The 25015-nt window shown below is 44.1% G+C and overlaps 1 protein-coding gene across 1 annotated transcript in view; it reads left to right on the top strand.

Annotated features, from left to right (window-relative positions):
- kcnh3 (potassium voltage-gated channel, subfamily H (eag-related), member 3) overlaps positions 1-25015 on the top strand; it is a 717440-nt gene that overhangs the window by 575362 nt on the left and 117063 nt on the right. Inside the window, exon 9 of the mRNA XM_078227725.1 lies at positions 1542-1741. Coding sequence (XP_078083851.1) covers positions 1542-1741 — 200 coding nt within the window. The remainder of the gene's footprint in view (positions 1-1541; positions 1742-25015) is intronic.

The raw sequence follows: 25015 nt of genomic DNA, 5'->3' as shown, positions 1-25015 counted from the left end.
ACTTATGTTAAAGCGTAAGACGGAACAATGGAGTGATTTGAAGACCATTATGTGACATGGATGTATCACATCAACCTTATTATTTGGACCATTTTTACAATAAACCTAATGATGCACATTGACAAAGAGAACAATAGTCCTGGGGAAAAAGACAGCATTATTTTAGATCTTGCAAAAAGGGAAAGAGAAATGCAAAAAAAAAAAAACATAATCACCATAGCTCAGCTGTAAGTCAGGCTAATGTCAGAAGAAAGCAAAGATCATAGAAGTTGTAATAGAGGACACAAGCAAACATCAAACTCAGAGGAAAAACCAACCTTGGAAATGAAGTTACAACAATGGTTCAAAGTTAATGCTTTTACTACACCAGATAACATCTCAAGGAATACAAAACAAAGAATCAGACTGTGACAGTAACATTTTACCATTATTATACAGCAGCAAAACCCTGTTAGTGACAAAGTCTAGAAAGTTATTAGAAGATGCCATTAGAAGATATTCAAGATAACTGCACAGATAAAGTACTGAATATATCTAGAGAATATAAGAAGCTGCCCATTAAGCGCCTTGATCCTGGCTGCAGAGCGACACTGTCACTGTTTCACAGTGAGCAGTCCACGTGCAATGCCACTAAAATGTTTTGTTGTTCCACTAAATAAGCACCTTGGCCTTCAGTGGCATTCAAGAAGCAGACTGCTTATGGGCCAGAAGTGTACTCTACTTAACTGGTATCGACAAAATAAAGGTGTTATAGTCCCACACTTTAAACAGGCATTAGATGCTTTGTGTATATAAATTTGGGGCATAACAACCGTTTGAGGCCCCCTGTGCAAGACTGGATTGCCCTAAACATAGGTGCCAGGCCAGCTATGTTCAGGAAAGCCAGGCCTACATTTGACCTAACCAACAATTGCTAAATAGGTCATTGCATGCCAGTACCAAAAAGTAAAAGTTTAGAACTACTTACTCGAATGTGGAGATTGGAGGTGCGGGAGAGCTTCTTCTGGATCCACTTCTCTCCCATAGACCATTGCCTACATCTGGTCACCCCTTCCCATTTAGCATTCATCCCATTCAACTTCATGCCCAGTTAAATCTCCACCATTGCCATTCCTTCTTAATTAACCATTCCCTGATCACCTTCCTTTCCAATTGACCACCCTCCTGAATAGCATCCCACCAGTCCTCATCCCTTGCTTTTTAAGCGCTTAACTGAGACTGCTTCCAGTGACACCGTGGCCTGTAATTCCAAACCAGCTTGCTGGCAAGGTGCCAATGTCAATTTCCTCACCCACACCCACAAATAATAAGGTAGACTGTCACTCTGATAGTGAGAGTAGAGTTTTGACTTCACAAATACACAAAAGAAATAAATAAGTTGTTCCTAACCAATATGCTTCAGACTTGTGTCTGCATGAAGTTGGTAAAGATGTAGAAACATAGAAAATAATTAGGGGAATCTCAATGCAATATCTGTGTACCTACTGTACAAAAACAATTTTTTTTTAAATGCAACTTTGCTTTGTCTCTTCCTTTGACAGCTCTCATGCATGCTGTGGTGTTTGGAAATGTAACTGCTATAATACAGAGAATGTACTCCCGACGGTCCTTGTACCACACCAGGACAAAAGACTTGAAGGACTTCATCCGTGTTCATCGAATTCCTAAGCAACTGAAGCAGCGAATGCTCGAATGTTTCCAGACTACATGGTCTGTTAATAACGGCATTGACGCAAACGAGGTATGCAGTACAAACACCATCCCCTGGCCTCTCAAACACAGTGATCATTCCTACAGTCCAGGAATTAAAGAGCTGATTACTCTGTGGGGTATAATAACTTGCCAAGAAAGATCAGGCCACCTGTCTTTTTTTCCCCACTTTGTTGGTAGACTGATCCCTTACCTATACAGCCAAACCAGTCTATCTGAATAAGCAGCGATTTGTTTTAAGCAGTTTTAATATCTTAGTCGATTAACACGACTGTGCACTAGTATTAATAAGTCACCAATTACTAATATGCTCACAAACACAGATAAAAACAATGGGTGAGAAATGGAGTCCTAGAAACACAAGCCAAAGATGAGCGTATCCACCACTCTTTCCATATCTTAGTTACTCCTCTTCTGAAAATGCTGACTCCGTCTCACCATAGAAGTGTGCCAGTTTCTTTCAAGAGCAAGATAAAGGTATTTTGCACTCTCCTCATGGTTCTGTTATCTTCTGCTTCAAATCTTTACTGATACCTGCCTCAACAATTCCCTATGGCACAGCATTTCACACTTTAATGACCATTTAAAGCAACTACTCCCATCCTCTCTCCTCATTTTCTTGGGAGAATTTTGAATTGATAATCCTGCCCTCATCACCAACTCCAAACGCAAGAAATAGATATTCCTTCCTCGTTATGTCAACCTCCTTCATAATCTTAAAAATTCTCCAGTAAAAGCCATTTTAACTCAGTGGACATATTGTCATGTCTCAAGTCTCTCCTCAGCAATGTAATCGCCGTAGGACCTCCAGATGTTTCTTCCCCAGTAGTTGCAAATGCATTCTTGTGAAAGCATGAACTCCAAACTAGGATCCTTGGTTGGCGATCACTGGTTAGGGTAACAAGCAGAGGGTTCCCCCAGGCTCTTTCCCCTGTATATAAGAAAACTCCATTCCTGAGTATCAACCTGCTATTCAACCTTAGAATGCCAACAGCTGAGCCTAACTTAACTTACATACTTTCTTCTGGGAGTCAATAGACTGGAACTAGGTCCTAGAAACCTGGCTACCTGTAATTCTCCATCCTTCTACTTGGAACTCTTGATTCCAATGCCTCTTACAAACACAGAATGGTGTTCATAATTGGGTCCTTAATAATTTGCGTGATTCAGTGCTACAACATTTATTAAGCTTATACATTGTACAAAGAAGGCATATCCATCATTCTTACGCATTACTCAAGATCATAGCTTGAAAATATATTATTTTGGAGTTAAGATCTTCATGTTCTCTCAGGTTTAGATGCTTTAATTCAGATGACTCCTATCATAATTGATTTTGTGGATTTAGACCCAATGGTGACAGCTTGGTAATAATTCCTGTTCACCAGTTAGGTAAATAACTGTAGCATTTATTTACATATAACTATAATAGAGGCTTGCAGCCTCATGGCTGCCAGTTACTTTCCAAGAAGCTTCTGGAACAGAAACTCCAGCTCACTAGGGTGATGCCCACACCCTGCTCCCTGATTGATTCCCCAGGTCATGTGACCCTTACTCGGCAGATGGATCGTTAAAGGAACAATCACACAGTTTTCATCCACATTTTTAATTATTAAAGTTTCTGTCTCAGCTACTTTTGTACTTGCAAGTAGAGACCAGAAACCCATTGGTGGAGATAAGCTAGCAATGGTTATAGCTGTAATGGAGCAAATGTAACAGGCTAGTAGATGATGCAGGGCATTTTAATGCAGAAGAGACAAACATTTTTTTGTAAAATAGTCCTCCTTTTGAAAAAATTATTTTGAACGATGTTTGACTTGGTGTGTTACAGGTATTTGGGCTGCAGATGAAGATTGAATGTTGCATTTACAATTAAAAGGAGCAGATTAGCGTGAGACAATTCGGTGTTAAACCTCAATTTGGGTAGCAACTTTCTTACATACTAATATGTATTTCTGAACTTTCTTTTATTTTCCACACTCTGTTTTCGCAACCATCTTCAGCCATAAATGGCAAATGGATTTTGGTTTTCTCCAGAGGTCCCCACCATGAAGGAAACCAGTCTTCAACCGATTCAATTTACTCCATGTGGTCTCAAGAGATGATGTGGAGATGCCGGCGTTGGACTGGGGTAAACACAGTAAGAAGTTTAAGAACACCAGGTTAAAGTCCAACAGGTTTATTTGGTAGCAAAAGCCACACAAGCTTTCGGAGCTGCAAGCCCCTTCTTCAGGTGAGTGGGAATTCTGTTCACAAACAGAGCTTATAAAGACACAGACTCAATTTACATGAATAATGGTTGGAATGCGAATACTTACAACTAATCAAGTCTTTAAGAAACAAAACAATGTGAGTGGAGAGAGCATCAAGACAGGTTAAAAAGATGTGTATTGTCTCCAGACAAGACAGCCAGTGAAACTCTGTGGGGGTTACAGATAGTGTGACATGAACCCAATATCCCGGTTGAGGCCGTCCTCGTGTGTGCGGAACTTGGCTATCAGTTTCTGCTCAGCGACTCTGTGCCGTCGTGTGTCGTGAAGGCCGCCTTGGAGAACGCTTACCCGAATATCAGAGGCCGAATGCCCGTGACCACTGAAGTGCTCCCCAACAGGAAGAGAACGGTCTTGCCTGGTGATTGTCGAGCGGTGTTCATTCATCCGTTGTCGCAGCATCTGCATAGTTTCCCCAATGTACCATGCCTCGGGACATCCTTTCTTGCAGCGTATCAGGTAGACAACGTTGGCCGAGTTGCAAGAGTATGTACCGTGTACCTGGTGGATGGTGTTCTCACGTGAGATGATGGCATCTGTGTCGATGATCCACAGCAACCTCTGCAAGACGTGCCGGATCATCGACACAGATGCCATCATCTCACGTGAGAACACCATCCACCAGGTACACGGTACATACTCTTGCAACTCGGCCAACGTTGTCTACCTGATACGCTGCAAGAAAGGATGTCCCGAGGCATGGTACACTGGGGAAACTATGCAGATGCTGCGACAACGGATGAATGAACACCGCTCGACAATCACCAGGCAAGACTGTTCTCTTCCTGTTGGGGAGCACTTCAGTGGTCACGGGCATTCGGCCTCTGATATTCGGGTAAGCGTTCTCCAAGGCGGCCTTCGCGACACACGACGGCGCAGAGTCGCTGAGCAGAAACTGATAGCCAAGTTCCGCACACACGAGGACGGCCTCAACCGGGATATTGGGTTCATGTCACACTATCTGTAACCCCCACAGAGTTTCACTGGCTGTCTTGTATGGAGACAATACACATCTTTTTAGCCTGTCTTGATGCTCTCTCCACTCACATTGTTTTGTTTCTTAAAGTCTTGATTAGTTGTAAGTATTCGCATTCCAACCATTATTCATGTAAATTGAGTCTGTGTCTTTATATGCTCTGTTTGTGAACAGAATTCCCACTCACCTGAAGAAGGGGCTTGCAGCTCCGAAAGCTTGTGTGGCTTTTGCTACCAAATAAACCTGTTGGACTTTAACCTGGTGTTCTTAAACTTCTTACTGTCTCAAGAGATAGCAGAGTACATTGAATAAAGGTTATTGATCCTGGCAACAGCCCAACTGTAATGCTGAAGACTTTTACTCCACACCATTAGCCAAGCTGTTCCAGTGTAGCTGCAACACTGCCAAAGTGGAAAATTATACAAGTATTCCTGTCCACAAAAAACAGAACAGATCCATTCCTTTCAATTACTGCCCTATCAGTCTGTCATCAGCAAAGTGATGGAAGATGTCATTGGCAGTGCTACTGAACTACACTTACTCACCAATAACCTGCCCCAGGATGCTCAGTTTGAGTTCTGCCAGGAACAGTCAACTCTAGATCTTATTACAACCTTGGACTAAACATGAACAAAAGAGCTGCATTCTAGAGATGAGGTGAGAATGAGTGTCCTTGACATCAAGGCAGCAATTTACTGAGTAAAACACTGAAGACCCTTAAAATTGACGTCAGTGAAATCGGGGGGAAAACTCTCTATTAGCTGAAGCTATACCTTGCACAAAGGAAAATGGTTATGACTCTAGGAGGCCAATCATCTCAGCACCATGACATTAGCTGTTTCATTAATGGGTGGCCCAGTGGTTAGCACTGTTACCTCACAACTGCCTCACAGTTAACTTGGGTTCAATTCCGGCCTTGGGTGGCTTGGAGTTTGCACTTTCTCCCCGTGTCTGCATGGGTTTCCTCCAGCTGTTCCAGTTTCCTCCCACAGTCCAAAGATGTGCACATTAGCTGGATTAGCCATGCTAAATTGTCCCACTAGTGTCCCAAGATGTTTAGGTTAGGGGATTAGTGGGGTAAATATTTGTGATTACAGGGGCCTGGGTAAGATCCTCTGGGGAGAGTTGGTGCAGACTCAATGGGCTGAATGGCCTCCTTCTAGACTGTAGGGATTCTATGGTCTATGGACTCTCCTTCCATTAGGAAATTATATGTGCAATTATTCGCTAATTATTGCACTTTGTTCAATTCAACTTACAACTCCGCAGATAATGAAGCAGTCGGTGCCCACATGCATCAAGACCAGGACTACATTAATGAGTAGCCAGTAACATTTGCAGCACACAAGTACCAGGTAGTGGCCATCTCCACCAAGAGACGGTCTAACCACTTCCTCTTGATATTCAATGGCTTTACCGTCATCAAATTCCAACCATCAATATCCTAGGGGATCACTATTGACCAGAAACTTTGATGGACCAGCAACATAAACACAGCAACTATAGGAGCAAGCCAGAGGCTGGGAATTCTGCAGCAAGTGGCCTTGTGGCAAGTGGCAAGTCACCTCCTGATTCCTGAATTTATTTTCACCATCTACAATTCACAAGTCAGGAATATGATGGAATAATCTACACTAGCCTGGATGAGTGCAGTTCCACCACATCCAAGAAACTTGACACTATCTAAGATAAAGCAGCCCATTTGATTTGCACCCTATTCACCAGATTAATATTCAGTCCCTCATTACTTCCCTGAATCTACAATGTAGATCTTCAATAAGATGCGCAGCAGCTCACATAGGTTTCTTTGATAAAACCTCTCAAACTTGCGACCTCTACTGTTAGAAGGACAAAGAACACTCTCATCTTCAAATTCCCCTCCAGGTCACACTGCATGCTGACTTGGAAACATATCACCATTCCTTCATCATTGCTGCATCAAAATCCTGGAACTCCCTATCTAACACTCCTTTCTACACTGTGGGAGTATCTTCACCACAAAGGTTGCAGTGGTCCTTCTTGGGTGAGGGTGGGGTGGTGGGGGGGGGGGGGGGGGGGGGGGGGCGGGAATTAGGAATGGATAAATGCTGGCTTTGCTAAAATCCCAAATCCCATGAATGAATAAGAAAATAATAAAATCTGTATATTTTCAGTTGTAATTGTTTCTCGTCACAGCCTGGCCTTGTGTCCTGGCTGCTATCTAAATCCTTTGTCCTGTATGCTGGCACTGTACTCACAGGTTTATGTTCTGGCTTTGTGCTAAAACCTTTCTCTCTCGCTCAAGCTTGTACTAACCCTGTTTTCCATTTTTATATCTGTGATCTGGCCCTTTACTAACATGTTCTCCATGTTCCATCTCTGCTGCAGCCCTATGTTAACTCCTTTCTCAATTCTATAGTTCTTTTAACTGCATTTAAAATATGAACACAAGTGTAAATAATATATACTATTTACAGGTTTTGTAGTATTAAATTGTTCATCATGCACTTCCTTCTTATGCATTCGAGCTGCCTGGTTTCTGAATATATTATTGTGAGAATAGCCCCTTTTATTTAGACTTTGACACAATATAATACTTGCGCCACAGTGCAGGAATATAACACTTCAGTTTGTTTAGCATAATTCACGCAATGTTCTACCGCATAATTCAGTTGATATTGAAAAGTTTCGACATCTCATTGCCGTATCTAATACTTGCATTTCTGGCTTGTCTTTCCAATGCCAAAACGTATCAAGGATAAAGAAAACCATTGAAATTCTCATAAAGCCGTCAATTTGAACATGACATGGTCATGATCTCTGCCATGGATGAAATAAGATTTAACAAGTTTAGTATCATGGCAATTGAGTTTCAGAAAATGCAGATTTAACTGTCAGTAAATTGGCTCAACTAAGAAGCAAAAGATGAGTAAATTTAACGACACAGAACGATGTTTGATGAAGTGTCAGGAATCTGCATTCAGTGTCTGTTGTGAGGTGTGACAATGGTTTCAACATGAAGTCAATCCAGTTCAAGTTGACAGAAGGAGATCTCCTCTTTCTAACTGATCCTAAATGGAATGTGTTTGGAAAGACTCAACCCAGTTCCCAAAATACAAACTATTCAGTTTTGTCAATAAATATCACTAAATTGCAGATCCTATTCAGATGGTTGATGCATAAAACAGGGAAAGAAAATCACACTGGAATGATGAGAGAAAGAAATTTTCTGGCTTTCTATTCAAAATATGTCTGTTGTGATTAGTCTCAAGAAATCTCCTTGCAAAGATCTCCCTATGAATCATAGATTGGGATTTAACACAGAGCTTCACCCATCTGCTATAAAGCTGGGATCAAGCTTGCTTCCACCAGCCCTGGAAACCACAACCTTATTTTATGTTGTTCAGACAGTTAGTTACCTGAGGTCATGGCTTTCGCACTCTTGAGACAAGATGCCCTGTCCCCCTGTTCAGCAGTCCCTTATTCCCAACATTGCCACTGGAAGTGGTAGCCACTGCTGGGACTGCAGCAGGCCCCAGACCAGAAGCATCACTGGAGGCCAGGAAGAGAAGTTAGTGGGGCTCGCTAGGATCAGTCAGGCGCTGGCGATGGAAGTGAAGGTATGAGGGGCATTATTCTTAAGTTTTTATAAAAGAGATAGTCCTTGCCATTGGAGAGTCCTCATTTGGGCACAGGATTCCTGATCAAGACAAATTGGTAGGCTGCCCTAGTATACCTGGGGCAGCATGGTGGCATAGGGACACAGGTTAAATTCCATTCTTGGGTGAACTCTTCACTCACCTGAAGAAGGAGCAACGCTCCGAAAACTTGTGCTTCCAAATAAACCTGTTGGACTTTAACCTGGTGTTGTGAGACTACATATAATTCTGGCCATAACACGTCTTTATATGTTCAATAACTGGGATGGGAGATACTGCATTTGGCTGACAAGTGTCAATTCTTTGGTTTGATTGTAGCCTTGTGGAACAAGTTAATGTCTCTATAGGAAGGCAAGTTGTTCCAAATGATTAAAATACATGTTTTGTTTTAGGCAAACATCTCCTTCTCTAAAATCTGAAAGACAGTTATTGCTATAGGGAAAATATAGGGAGTTTATCTATTACAAATCTCAGAAGAAACATACACAACATCGCCTCAGTTTGTTATTCCAAATGGTGATAGTGGACCTGATCTCCAAGCCCTAAAAATGTAAAGTCGAAACCAAGTTGAATCTAAAGTCACCCAAGCAATTCCAAAATTATGTGCATAATTTTGAGGCAGCTTTCTCCACATTTATGATCCCTCAGCAGGAAAACAGGATCGAAACATTGCAAATAGTTTATTGAAACATCAAATTATTTTCAACAGAGTTGAATTTGTCATTCCTCCCAGCCTGCTTTTTGGAAAGTATCATCCAAGGGTGGATGGTATCACAAATTTAAAATATGCAGTCCGCATTTAAATAGAGGGCCGAATTTCCCCCCCCCCCCAAAAAATGAAGTGTCATAACGGCGTGAAAAACAGAGCAAAAATAATTTGTCCCACACTTAGTGCACTGAAAGAACCCCCACATGAAAGCGGTATGGAGTTCCCAGGCACGTGTCTCGCCTGAACTGGCTCACAGCTGGGCACTGTTAACAAGGGGGAGCTGCATTTAAATGCTCCCTCTGTGCTCACAGCCAGTTACACCAGAAGGATGGCAGCACGGAAAGCAGCGCCACGCTTCACAGAGGCAGGTATCAGAAGGTTTCTGGATGCAATGAAGGTGAGGCGGGCCAACCTGTACCCCCCGAGAGGATAGGCAACCCAGGAGCAGGGCGGCAAGTGTGGCCTTGGATGCAGTCGCTATGGCAGTCAGGCCATGGACTGACACTGATGATTGGTCCCCAATGCCGCAAGAAAATGAACAACCTCATTCTAGCTGCAAGGGTGAGTGAGTGTCCATCTGTCTCATCCTGGCATCAGCTCCCTCTGTCACAGATGGAATGTCCACATCAATCCACTCCCTGACACCCCACGGGCCTCCAGCACCCAACTCTCCAGCATCATTCTCAAATTTCTCTGGGCAGCCCGTCACAACCTCTGCCTGCCGAGGTTTCTTGACACCCTATGAGAAGCACGCAATGCAGCTCTCAGGGAAGGAACCTGAGAGAGCTGTGAGTGCCTAAGAGGTCTGCGCCACAGTAGTGAGGATCCACAGAACATTCATCCACCTAGTAACTTGCCCTCCCTTCCACTGGACCATGTGTCTTGTTTTGCAAGAGCAACACCTGATGAGACCAAGCCCTCAGGAATCGGTGCTCTCCCCGCTACCCCTGCCGGCACCTCGGAGGAAAACTTCGAGGAAAGCACCAACCAGGCTTCACAAGCAACACCCGCAGCATCCCCCAGCGCAAAGACACGCGCCTGGTTTGGTGGAATTAGCAGACTAGCTTCAGGGTCACTTTTTGGTGAGCATCACACAACTGCTGATGCATATCAGGTGGAGGCGGGAAAGTCATGGGGATCGGGCATGCAGAGAAGTATGCTAGATCCCAGGAAACAGCTGGCCCCAGTCAGATGTTGAGCCGTTTGAAACAGTTGTCACAAAGCTGCTGGAGAACCGCAGTGTAGCATTTGATCAAATGTTTTATCAGTTGTGACAACTGGGCCATTCAAAAAGGAGCTAGGAGAGTACAGGTCCAACATGTATCTTTTGAGGGGGAAATATAGAAGCAATAAGTTCAGGGAACCCTAGATGTCCAGGAAAATTCAGGACTGAATGAGAAAGAAGAGAAAGGCTTTTTGCATATCCAAAGAGAGCAATTAGCTGTGGCCCTAGGAGTATAGGAAGTGCAAGAGGGAATTTAAGAAAGCAATTAGAAGAGCAAAAATGGAACATGAAAAAGGACTTGGGAACAGGATTAGGGAGAAACCTAAGATATTATATAAATACATTAAGGGGAAGAGGTTAGCCAGGGAAAGAGTAGGGCCCATGAGAGACCAAGGGCGCAATCGGTGTGTGAAGCTGCAGGATATTGGAATACTTCTCTTTGAGCTTCACTCAGGAAAAGGAGAACATAGGTACTGAATTCAAGAAAAGGCTCTGTGAGGAACTAGCACAATTTGACATAGGAAATGGGGAGGTATTAGAGACTCTAATGGGCATAGAAATGGACAAATCCCCTGGCCCGAATGAATTGCTGTGAGAGGCGAGGCAGGAAATTGCCTAGACTCTGACATAAATTTTTAATTCCTCTCTGGCCATGGGGAAGTGCCAGAAGACTGGAGGATGGCTAATGTGGTTTCACTTTTCAAGAAGGGTGGTAGCGATGAGCCAGGAAATTAGAGACTGGTGAGTCTCTGAAGGAAAGAATTAATATCCATTTGGGAAGGCATGGGTTAGTTAGGGATAGTCAGCATGGCTTTGTCAGAGGGAGATCATGCCTAACTAATTTATTAGAATTTGATCAAATGTGCGGATGAGGGAAGTTCAGTTGATGTAGTTTAAATGGATTTTAGCAAAGCTTTTGACAAGGTCCTACATGGGAAACTGATTGAGAAGGTTAAAACACATGGGATCAGGGAAACTTGGCAAGATGGATCAGAAATTGACAAAGGGTAGTGGTAGAAGGCTGTTTGAATGACTGGAGGCTGGTGTCCAATGGTGGGACCCTTATTGTTTGTTATATATATAAATGATATAGATGAAAATGTTGGGGGAATGTTAAGCAAGTTTGCAGATGACACCAAGATCGGTAGGATGGTTAATAGTGAAGAAGATGGTGGTAGGTTACAGGAAGATATAAATGGGTTGGTCAGATGGGCAGAGCAGTGGCAGAGGGTATTTAACCCTGATAAATGTGAGGTGATGCACTTTGGAGAAAGAAACAAGATGAGGGAGTATTTAATGAATGGCAGGACAAATGGGGTACAAAACTCCCTGTGGGAGATGGGTCAAGGACTGAGGAGTCACAGCTTTGTGGTGCAATATTCTTCAATCATAATTATTTACAGTGCCCATTACCTATCCCTAACTACAGTGTCTTCCTTCACCTGTGCCCTCTTGGTGACCCTCCAACTTCTTAATCTTACATGGCCTGGTGCTACGTCTAGGTGACCCTCCATGGTGCACTTTGGAAGTGAAAGCAGTCAGCTATGTTTCACACCCCATGGCCTTTGATGCCCTTGCCAGGCATCCTCTGGAGGGCCAGGACATGGGGGGCCATGGCTGATTTTCAGGTTTCACGAATGCAGCCATGCCACAATGTTCAGCCTGCTGCCTGTGAGATGCACTGGTGTCAAGAAGGGTTATTCAAAAGGGCTGGAGATTGCTAGAGTCTCCTGGGTGGGAGGCTATGTGATGGCTTCCAGTGCTTCCATCTCCATTGGTGTGCTTGTGTGACCACGGGACACTCTATAGGATGGAGAGGCAACTGGAGTGAGCTTCAGAAGCCTCTACATCACCTGGCACTGCTAGCCCTGGAGGCCCAACATTGTCTGCATCATGGTGTGTGAACTCTCAGCGATAGCCCTCTGAGTCTGGGTCAAGCTCTGGAGTCCCTCTGCAATTGCCTGCTGTGTCTCGGCCATGCCTTAGACCCTGCTACCCGTGATTACCATTTCCTACCCCAGGCTTTCCACTGTGGTCACCACACTTACAGTGTTGGCCTGGTGCCATGCAATGCTGGCACCATCTCCTGTGCCTGAAGGCTGTGGGACTCCTCCAAGTGGCCTGACACCCATTCCTGCAGTCCCCAGCTCTGCTTCTGAATCTCCAGCAGCTTTGTGAGAACTGTTTCCAGCAGCTCGGCACCTGATTGGGAACAGCTGTTTCCTGGGATCCAACAGACCTATCTGCCTGCCTGATCCCACAAGGCACCAATTGCTCATGAGGGATTATGTAGACATGTGGGTTCATATATTAAGACTAGGCACACGAGACAGTTAAATAAAAGCAAATTACTGTGGAATCTGAAACCAAAAGAGAAAACACTGGAAAATCTCAGCCGGTCTGGCAGAATCTGTAAAGAGAGAAAAGAGCTGACGTTTCAAGTCCAGATGATCCTTTGTCAAAACTAAAAGGCATAGAAAGTGGGAGATATTTATACTGCAGGGGGAGGGAATGAAAGAAATGAAACACGAGACAGTCACACTTAGGAATAAAGCTTGTATAAATCAGAGCTGTATGTTTGCTCTGCTCAAGGCAAAAATAAACTAATACTGGTTCACATGACATATTTCTCATCCAGTGATGTCTTGGTGCTATCCTTTAAAGGCATATTGCAACATCTCACTTTCATTTTAGAGATACATTTCTCCCTTTAAATTTAAATATTTACAATACATGTTCATGTTTGGTTATTATTACATAGGTGCATAGATCTAATGAATCAATGAGTCTCTAAATCATGATGTGGAGATGCCGGCGTTGGACTGGGGTAAACACAGTAAGAGTTTTAACAACACCAGGTTAAAGTCCAACAGGTTTATTTGGTAGCAAATGCCATTAGCTTTCGGAGCGCTGCTCCTTCGTCAAATGGAGTGGATAATAGCCACTCCATCTGACAAAGGAGCAGCGCTCCGAAAGCTAATGGCATTTGCTACCAAATAAACCTGTTGGACTTTAATCTGGTGTTGTTAAAACTCTGACTCTCTAAATCATTGCAGCACTCCATTCTGCAGCGGAGATTTTCCTTTCTCCCTGTCAGAAGCTACAGGTGAGATCAGATCACATTAAAGACCTCTGACAGAGTGAAGATGTCAATTGGTGGGGGTGGGGGTTTCCAGTCTGCCCAGCTGTGCACTCAGCACCAATGTACGCACACAGTTTTGATTTGACGTTGTTGTGGCTTCCCAGCAATGAAATCCCTGAAACCCTTTCCATTGCACTTGAAGCCTTTGTTCTGTAAAACATTTAACATGCAGTACCTCCTAAAAGGTTCAGCTATCATATCAAGGGATTTCTATCATCCTCTAGCCACTTGTGTTTATTTTGATTTCCCTCCATGGTTGACTGCATGTAAGTACCCCATTGATCCTGAATGCAATGTACACAGTCTAATACTGATTGACAGCCTGTGGTTTCATTCCCTCATTGAAGTAGTTTGCAAAAATGCTTCAATTATTAAAAATCTTGCCAGGTAACTGGGGGGCATGGAGATTAAAGTGACCTGGCTACTTCAGAATTTGCACAGTTGATAGGCAGGAATACACATATTGATCACAGGGCTGCCTGAAATCACTATGCCAGGGATGCACTTCAGGTTTGCTCAGGCTAGAAGGGGCAATCCTGTCACAACAGCCCCCTCCCAGCAGAGAGTGACAAGGTCAACCCCTTGCGCCCAGTCCGAACCCACCCAACCCTTCCTCTGCAGCCTGGCAGCAGCAGAGGGGCAAATGGTCTCTGGACCTACCTCTTTGAGACCCCTGAAAGCCCAAGGTGCCAGGCCAGGGTGTCAGTGCCAAGGTGCCGGAGGCAGTAGACTGTTAGCACTGCCAAGGTGCTTGGCCTGAAGGGAGTTGAATAGGGGTCTTAGGGGGAAGGGGGCCTGAGTGGGGGTACGGGTGTTAGGTCAGGTCACCATCATGCCTGTATGGTGTGGGGGCAAGGGTTACTCGTTATTTGGGGGTGGGGGGGGGGGGGCGGCGGAAAGGGGGGGGGGCGGTGGGTGGGGAGGATGTCCCTCTTTGCTGAGGGGTTGGTGATGCTTCTCTGGTCAGTGTGGGGGGCACCATTTATGTTTTTGTGGGAAGGGGCCCTGCCGCTGAGGGGGGAGATTGGGTTTCCATTTAAAGATACAACAGCGGGGCTGGCCAGCGGGTTGCCCATTATTAGTAAATTAGCATCTATCAGGTGGGAGAATCCCAGCTAATAGACACTGCTAACGCCAGTGGAAAACACTCCAGATTTCCTGCTGGCTGGACATCTCGTCCCAATTCAGGAGAATCATGGCCATCAATCAGTTGGTGTGTCCAGCCAATAAACAATGCTAACTGCAACACAATGAATGGGCATAAATTAACACGTATCACAGTCCTCTGTTTTGTGGGGTTAGCTAACTTAACCCACAGAACATTTTGAAAGTATGAGTTTGAAGGTTTCTAGAGCTAATGCACTATTATGTACCCATTGAGATAATGGATAATCCTACGAGAGGGCAGAATATCTTTCCACAGCCTGCACATATTCTAGCCTGAAGATACTGCGTTACAAATTCTAAACGTTCCCCAACAAACATCCTTCACCAGCAATCTCAGAAAGAAAGCCTCATTAACTCTGCCCCTGAATCCCACACTCCACTCTGAATTTAGCTGTTCTTTTGGAACAACAGGCCTCAGTGGGATCCATTAAAATATGATGAGAAAACATATTTTTAAATTATTCTAATTTGAGCATGTTCACTGTATGAAATCAGCCGAACAGAATTTATTTCCCCAGAATTATTGGCAAACATTCAGAATAACAAGACTGCTATTAATTTGTTGAATTCCAATTCCAAGTACCAATTGGTATTCCTTGAAAGTACTGTGCTCTATAAACTTTGTTAGAATTGCAAGGGATTTAGACCTGACACCAACTGGTGTGATAAATCTCTTTTATTGTCATGCAGCACAGATTAACACATTACAGTGTTTAGGCAGTAATTTACAGTTCCAAATAGATCATATATCACCTGGTAAATACTAGACAGAGTAGCATGCATTTTAACTAGACAAACGTTAGGTTGCTGCTGGCATTGCATCCACCCACACAAACTATGTATCTTCAACTTGCCTTCTAAATCTGGAGCTGACTGTTAAAATCCCTCTTCTTTTGTGCTCCAAAGTGCTAGTCATTTGATCCAGTGGACTGGATTTTGTCAGGTGGGTCATGATCCTGATGTTTGCCTCATTTCAGATCAGGAACCTGAAGCAGGCATGCTGGGACATTGGCCGTAATCTTCCTGGAGGTGGTCAATAAAGAAGCAGTGTCCAATTAGAGGCAGTGACCAGGTTTCAGAGTTGGGGTGGCCCAATCAGACTGGTGCATGGATGGTGCCTCCAGATGGCGCTATGAGCAGCCAGCAGCAGGAGTGACAGTGGCACCATGACAGCAGCTGCCATTGCAGCAGGTACAACAATGGCACAGAGCGACATTAGTATCGTTGCAGTAGCTGCAATGCCATACCTTCTGCCTGGGACAGCATGAGCACTGCAATTTAGCACTGGCAGCTTAATAAAAGGCCTCAAATGTTTTGCATTTTAGATCTCCTACTGTGAAGCCACCTATGCTCTTTAGTGGACTCCTGACACACCAGGGAGCCCATGGGCCACCCATTGCCAAAATGGAGACCAGTTTCCCTATTAAATACTCTAACTGAGTACCCACCGTGACTGGGTGGGTAGCTGCCACTAATGGAAACATACCTCTGGAAAAAGCACTCAGAGGTGGGAACATGCAGAGCACACTTCCATTGAAATCAACCCCACACACTCACAAAACTGAGCTCAGTGACAGTGGGAAAATTCAACCCAATATAATCCAATCATTTTTGTCAACCCAACCTGAAACACAGGCTTCCAGTTTACCCAGCAAATTTACACATCTGAATAAATTATATGTACACATTTCCTGCTCCTGTCCAACATCTTGCACTGACATCCTCTTAAGTCTGGGCCAATAGTCAACCATTGTTGCATTTATTTGCTTATTTCAATGATCTTCTAAAGACAGAAGTAACTTTAAATGTAATTCACAAATTTCTGTAACTCAATAACGACAAGGACTTCCCTGAGACCACGGACTTGTTTGGACAGAGAGGTCTGTTCAAGCATGCAGTTTAACTTATATAATTTCCCAAATTATTGCATTGCCCAAGATGGAGCCCTATCCTCAGCCTGTGAAATGCGCTACCATAGAAAGAAGAGTTGAGTCCAAAACATTGTAGGGGCGATTCTCCCAGCCTGCTCGCACAGCGCAACAGGCTGGGAGACATCAGCAGAGCAGAGGCTCTTTTGCGGCTCCCCGCTGGGCGCCACGGCCTCTGCGCTTCTCCGGCTCCAAGATTTTTGGAGTAAATAGCTCCGCACCAGAAATCGTTACGGAGCTGATTTAAATCATTAAATTTGAATTCGCATTTCATTAGCAGGCCCGGGACTGAAGTCTCCAGGCCAAATAGCATCTCTGCCCGCCCCCCCCCCCCCCCCCCACACCCCAAGCAGGGTTTACTATTGCTCCCCACTAACGGGGAACAGACGACCTGACCCTGCTGTAGGAAACAGAGGCCATGGAGGCCCGCCAGGAGGTCAGGGGTAAGGGGGCATGCCCACTCGGGTGGCTGGGGGGATGGTGGACATCGGGCCTGTCCCGGAGGGGTCTGGGAGGCCAGTGATTAAGGTGTGGGGGTATTGGAAGGGCAGCAATGCTGGGTCGCGGGGCTGGCCAGCAATCGAGCTGGCCAGCAAGCGAGAGACTGGCAATGCAGGGCCACTGCACATGCGCCAATGTCCGCTATGCTGCCAGCCTCTCCAGTGGGATTAAGCCCCACCCCCAGATTTTCAGTGTGAATCTCACTAGGGCACTCTGCAGTGCTCAGAATGTGGGAGATTCATTCTGAAAATCACACTAAAAAAATCAGCGGGAGTTACTCCAGTTTTCTCGAAAATTCGGCACTTAGAATTTTTTTGGAAGAATCACCTCCTGTATGTTTTCAAGAACAAGTTAGATATAGCTCTTGGGGTGAAGGGGATCAAAGTATATGGGGGAAGGCCTACTCCTGCTCTTATTTTCTATGGGCGAAATCTTGGGCCCGTGTTCCCCGCATGCGGGGTTGCCAGTGGGAGATCAAGTTCCAGAAGTTGCCGGTGAGAGTGCGACTTCAAATTTTTCCTCCCTCTCAGCGGCGACATCATCAGGTTCATGTCCATAATGGGCATGAACCTGCTTTGCATGTATTTCAATAAGGTTAACCCACAACCCCCTCCCCCACCCCATCTCTCCCCCCAGGCTGTATCTTGGCCACTCAATGTCATATTAGGGTGGTTTACAATAGGTTCACACAGACGTGAAAATGTCATGGAGGTCTCCCAGGGGGCACAAAGGTAAGTACAGCACCCGGGGGATGAGGGGCCGATGATCGCTGGGAGGTTGGGGCCAATGATCATGGGGGGCGTCGGAGTGAATGCCCGCTCTGGTCGGGAAGGGGAGCCCCTGAGGCCTCAGTGGTGGGTATTGCGGTTTTGATCGGGGTGCCCTTTAAAGCTGGCGCCCCGATCTCCGAGCAGTCGGTTTTTGTCTGCGTGTTTAAACCTTACTCCCCTCTATGACAGCATGTATCACACCCCCTTGATTTTGTTTGGCAGAGTGTGGTAGAATCTAGAGAGAAAACCAACCGGTTTCTCTGAAGAGAAACACACCTGTTTTCTCGCCAGAAACAACACACTGCCATTTTATGGTAAGATTTTGTCCTGTGTTTCTATGTTTAATTGATGTTATATCTGTAACTGAATCAGTAAAATAAATTTTAGTAGGCTAATTCATGATAATCTTACTGCTTCCAGAAATTCTACCTATCAGAAAATATTCATTTGTAATAGAGATTACGGGGCATTGTATGGGAATTAATTAAAAAATATACAAAACTTCTTCTAAAATCAATGAGTGCAATTACTTCCCTTGTTAATTTTTTTGATTTGATTTGTTATGGTCACATGTATTAGTATGCAATGAAAAATATTGTTTCTTGCGCGCTATACAGACAAAGCATACTGTACATAGGGAAGGAATGGAGAGAGTGCAGAATGTAGTGTTACAGTCATAGCTAGGGTGTAGAGAAAGATCAATTTAATGCAAGGTAGGTCTATTCAAAAGTCTGATGGCAGCAGGGAAGAAGCTGTTCTTGACTCGGTTGGTACATGATCTCACACTTTTGTATCTTTTTCCCAATGGGGTGCGTGAGGTCCTTTATTATGCTGGCTGCTTTTCCGAGGCAGCAGAAAGTGTAGGCAGTGTCAATGGATGGGAGACTGGTTTGAGTGATGGACTGGGTTTCATTCATGGCCCTTGTTAGTTTCTTGCTGTCTTGGACAGAGCAGCAGGCGTACCAAGCTGTGATACAACCAGAAAGAATGCTTTCTATGGTGCATCTGTCGAAGTTGGTGAGAATTGTAGCGGACATGCCAAATTTCCTTAGTCTCCTGAGAAAGTAGAGGCACTTGTGGGCTTTTTTAACTATAGTGCTGACGTGGAAGGACCAGGACAAGTTGTTGGTGATCTGGACATCTAAAAACTTGAAGCTCTCGACCATTTCTATTTTGTCCCCATTGATGTAGACAAAGAACAAAGAACAATACAGCACAGGAACAGGCCCCCTGGCCCTCCAAGCCCGCGCCGCCCCCCGGTCCAGGACCGAATCCCGAATCCAGGATCCCCGCCCAACTTTCCAGCCTATCCACACACCAATATCCTATCCACAAGATGATGTTGATGTAATTTACTGTAACCAATAGAAATCACATGTAAACGCCTGCTTTATAATATTCTTTCTATATTGTGCCTAAATGCAGATATATAATGGGTATTAACTGTAGACTAATGTTAATGAAAATAATAAGGTTACACTTAACACACTCATTCTCTACTATTATCATTCCATGTTACAATGATACTTCAACCAAAAGGATGTTGGTTTTCAATCCATCTGTAATCTTTTTGATGTGCTGATGAATTGATGGGTATGAATACAGTCCCTGGGGTATATGATTGTAATTCCACAGTTGTAGATTCAGAAATAATTGAGATATCTTTCCTTAGATCTCCAGTATGATTAAATTTAATGTCACAGCTTTAGAAATACAGCAGATTGCCCAGAGCAGACTTGCTCCATATACATTTTCAAAGAAAACTTCTGGAGCTTTATCATCATTTATAAATTCACTAGAAACTGAACATACTCTTCCTTGTGTTCCTTCTGGGATTCTGACATTTAGGACCAAAAATTAGTGTATTATGAAAGTCAACTTATTTACTCATCAAGAGCAGAGGTCAGGAACTCCAAGTCCACACAGCCTTAGAGTTTCCGTGCATGCACAGACTTGGAGCAGGCTACACCTGCATAGTTCAGCAGTGTAAGTTATTTGGATTGAGGACAGGCCCAGCATATATGCGCAGAAAGGGAAAATGGCATGAAAACCCATATCATGTGACTGGAAACAGCGTGCAATTGAAGACAAGTGTCCAAGGCAGGAGATAAGGAGAAAGACAGGGAGAAGTCTCAAAAGAAGAGTCATGGACAGGGGACAGGGACAGGAAGAGGTCCCAGTTAAGTTAAAAATGACTAGAGAAAGAAATTTCAAACAGGAAAAGGGCTGCAATTAGAAGACTTTTAAGTGAAGACGGCTCAGGAGCAGCCCTGGCAATCAAAGAGGGCTTAGGAGAAGCCCTGAAGATCCAAAAAGGCAGCAGGAGGTTGGTGATTCCATGCTCTGGGCAGTTGGGGTTTAGGTACCCCTTTAGAACAGTAATGTCCTGCTCAGCACAGCCAAAGAGTTGAAGTTGTGCTTGTGAGTTGGTGCTTGAATGCAGGTCCTGGAATCTTGGAGAACAGAATCTGAGGAGACAAGATTGAAAACCTGCAAGGTTGACTATCATTGAGGCTGTCCAGATTGGAGCCACTTCTGGAGAGAATTCCAAGGTGAGATCATCAATGGTGAAAACAGGAATCCCTTTTGAAAGAGACAGAGTTTCAAAGAGATAGCTAAACTTACAATGTTTACTGACATCTGGTTGTTGACAAATCCATAGGCTATGTCTTGGTTGTATTTCCCATTTAGTGTACAGTGTAGTGTGTTTTACCAATGTTTGCCTGTTAGTTCAACCCTGAATGTTAGAGTATAAGATAGATATTGTAAGGGGACTACAAAGGGACGTAAGTATTGAGTGAGTGGAAAACATCTGACAAATATATATAAGGTGGGAAAATGTGAAATTGCCCATTTTGGCAGGAAGAACTGAAAATAAGCTTATTAGATAAAGGGTGAGGGATTGCAGGGTTCTAAGGTGCAGAGGAATCTGGGGTGTCCGAGTGCATGAATCACAAATGGCACAGCAAGTAATTAGGAAAGCTAATAGAATGTTGTTTATTGTGAGGGGAATTGATTACATAAGCAGGAAGGTTATGTTATGTAAGGGGCATTGGTGAGACCATATAGAATCCATAGAATCCCTACAGTGCAGAAGGAGGCCATTTGGCCCATCAAGTCTGCACATATGCTCTGACAGTGCATCTTACCCAGGCCCTCCCCTCTGCCCCATCTCCACAACTCTACGCATTTACCATGGCTAATTCACCTAATCTACACATCTTCGGACACTTAGGGGCAATTTAACATGCCCAATCCACCTAACCTTGGGAGGAAACTGAAGCACCTGGAGGAAACCCACAGAGACATGGGGAAAATGTGCAAACTCCACACAGGCAGTCACCCAAGGCTGGAATTGAACACATGTCCCTGGTGCTGTGAGGCAACAGTGCTAATCACTGTACCACCATGCCACTCTGTTGTTGAAGAACATCAAGTCACAAAGACTCCAGTATGATGATGATCTGTTTACCTTTAAAAATGACCCCCTCCCCAAGAGATGCCTAGCTCATCCCAAAAAGTCCAAAATGGCCTCACATGTTCGTAGACACGTTGTATTGAAACAGGCCATCCTCCAATGATGGTTTTCCATAGTTTCTGCAGAGTAGAATCTTTTGACATTTCTTCTTGTTGCTGCTGGCATTTGTGTTGTGCAAAATGTACCAGATTAACTGACGGACTTACATTCTCCTGTAAGTGCCATGTTGCACTTTCCTTGAAACTGCCAATTTTGTCAAAATATTCTCGGTATTTTGATGTTAGGTCGTGAACTGCGATAATAGGAATAGTTTCTAAGGCTGATCTGTCTTGTTGGTCTGATCCATGGATTGTTGTTAGTGTGATGTTACGACATGCTGATAGACCTGCAATCACTGGGCCTTTATTTTTCATGATGTAGAACCTCTGTGACACCCGGGAGGATTGATTATACTTGCACTCTAGGACTATGGAAATTACGCATGGAATTAATGAACCATTGTATGATGAACGTTTCACAGCAGTAGGTTTCACCATGGCTTTCTATGTCTGTAGAAATGTCTTTCAAAATTCACAGAGATAGTGTGTTGACACTTGTCCCTGTTTCAATCTTGACCAGTACCAAATAGTTATCAACTTTCTTAGGGCAGCTCATTCAAATATTGGCAAACACTTTGAACGTTGTGACAATATCTATGTTTTCTACTAGATTGATGGTGTGAAAGGTGTTCACTCACCACTCTTCATCTTATTGCATACATCATCTGTAAGTTTTTGTCGAAATGACATGAACTTTAATCAATTAATACTTTAACCTGAACCCATGTTCCAATGGGCGTGATCTTACCTACCGTTCACGCCACACTCCCACTGCAGCAAAGTCGGAAATTTGTGGCCAACCAAATCCCCATCACTGCAGCAGGATGGGAAAATCTCGCCGGCATGAATGGTGGTAAGATTCCGGCCCATATCTTTTGGGTATCCTTTAGCTCAGCTTGTCTAGTTGTTCAGTGACTCCCAAAGCCATCCATTTTGATCACAACCTTCTCTGGTCTGATTTTTATGGCAATTTTTATGTTTTTTGTCTGTCTGACTCTCCCTCACCACCAATCTGACACACACTTGTCTTTCTTGACTGAGCTAACCCGCTACTGGTTGCTTTGACATGTTATCCCATTCATGGAACTGACAAGCTGTGCGCTGCTATCTCACCACAAGGAATCCATCTGCCGACCAGCCCTTCATTTGAGCATTTGCTTGGAGCTGTATCTTCAAAGCTTTCCTTTGCAGTCAACATTCTGCTTTTTCAAAACACTCCAATGTTGCAACTTTGTTGTGGTCTGACCAAAATGTCTATGGCCTTTTCATGTCATATAACACAATCTAATGCTGTTAACCATATCGCACCTGTATTTAACCTTGCTGCTACCGGTCTTACCACTGCTGGTTACAATATTGTGTTATAATGATATAACACCTTGGACTTATTTACTGTACAAGACACACATTACTAAATGCTCATAAGGGATTGGGTAAACATGTTGTGGGTTCATTTATTAAGACTAGGTACACAAGAACTGTTATACATAGGTATAAAGCTTGAAGGCATTAGAACGTGCGCTTTGCTCAAAGCAAAAGTGAAACAAAGAGATCACATGACACATTTCCCTTTTAGTGATGTCATGTTGATATCTCTTAAAAGGCAAATTACAACAAGGCTCACCTAGAAGTCTCAACCCCAAGATGGTCTTCTAGGAGCACCATTCATACCTTGCAATGAGCAGTGCTTCAGCAGAATTTGCTTCACTAAGGAGTTAATGATGAAGTTGCATTACCTCATTCAACGTGGAGCTTCAAGACAGGGTGAGGATGGCTCGCCCACTGCAAGGGAAAGCCATCATTTCCCTCTTCTTTGTAACCGCTACATGGCAGCTTTAGCAAAGACTTACAGTTTGCCATTCATACAAGTAACCAGGAGGTGACAGAGGTGTTACATACAGAATAGGTGGGAATTTATCCTCAGCCAACTGCCAGAGATCTCATGATATTTGTCTGTATGTGCACTGCAGCACTGATACATTGGCAAGACTCTGTCTGTGCTGCAGTAGAAGTTGAGACAGTGACCAGCAGACAAACCTATCATGTGTCTATCTGGCAGTGGTGTCCTGGAGGTGCCCATACCTTCCACAGTGGAAAGCATAGGCTCTGACCTTTGCACCATGCCCTGTGTCATGTTCTCCTTGTTCTCCCTCCTCCATGTTCCACGACAGTATCTGAAGGCTGTCTGGCAGAACTGTAAATGCAGATATTTTGATGTGCATGGTTATCAGTATTGTGCTGGAGGCCATCCCAATGAGATCATCTGCAGAACAACTGCTGCAGGATTTCACCCTCTGGGGGCTTCACACATGAATTGACCTATCCCTGACATGATTACAGTCCATTCATGTTCAATGACAAAATCCTGACTTTAAACTAGCCTCTAAGATACACACAGGGTCTGAGATGGAGACAGAGAGTGTTAGGCTAAATGATTGTGCTTCTTCTCCCAGACATTGTCCTCCTCTTGCTTTTTAACTTGCTTCTGGAGAGGCTGAACAGCTGGCTGTTCCTGGCCAGTTGAAAACACAAAAGCACAAGGGGTTGGTAGAGGAAATCAGAAGTTCCATGGTCACTTCATGTGAGTTTCCATTTCATGACATCTTTCAGGATGAGGAGTTAGTGTAGAAGGTGCATAAGCCAGCACTTTCCGTCATCCAGGAGGTCCTCCATTACACCAGATGCCACTGGATCTGTGGCGCTGCTATCCATGATCTGAAGACTATTTCCTCCAGAATGATGAGACGATGCATTTTCTGCGTGCTTCTACTCATTCTTTAACTTTCTCTCCTGTGTGGGTGACCACCTCCTGCAAAAGAGAGGGAAAAATGTCATTGACTATGAATCACTGTGTTTGAGTGATGGTGACAATGGCTGAATAGTTGGACATGATGTGGAGATGCCGGCGTTGGACTGAACAGCTGTTCTGTCTGGAGACAATACACATCTCTTTAACCTGTGTTGAATGCTCCCTCCACCCACATTGTCTGTACATTTAAGACCTGGCTGGCTGTAGAGATTTGCATTCTAATCAGTATTCTGTAATTTGATTTCTGTGTCTGTGCCCTGTTTGAGAACAGATATCCACTCCATCTGACGAAGGAGCAGCGCTCCGAAAGCTTATGGTATTTGCTACCAAATAAACCTGTTGGACTTTAACCTGGTGTTGTGAGACTTCTTACTGTGAATAGTTGGAGGCAGGGTAGTCAGTGAGAGGTGTGTTTGAGGCTCATATGCTTCAAGGGTGCATGTAAGTGAGGTGAAGCACAAATATGTTAGGCGTGAGTCCTGAGTGTTAAGGTGTGGTACCGGGTCAGTCATAGGAGTGTGGTACATTTGAGCAGTGTGAAATATGGGTGGTGTGGTGGGTGTAAGATGCCAGAAAATTGGAGTGATTGAATTT

The sequence above is a fragment of the Mustelus asterias genome, chromosome 14, assembly GCF_964213995.1.
Source record: "Mustelus asterias chromosome 14, sMusAst1.hap1.1, whole genome shotgun sequence".
Lineage (NCBI taxonomy): Eukaryota > Metazoa > Chordata > Chondrichthyes > Carcharhiniformes > Triakidae > Mustelus > Mustelus asterias.
Note: the sequence above shows the minus strand (reverse complement) of the source record. Positions and strands in the feature narration are given on the sequence as shown.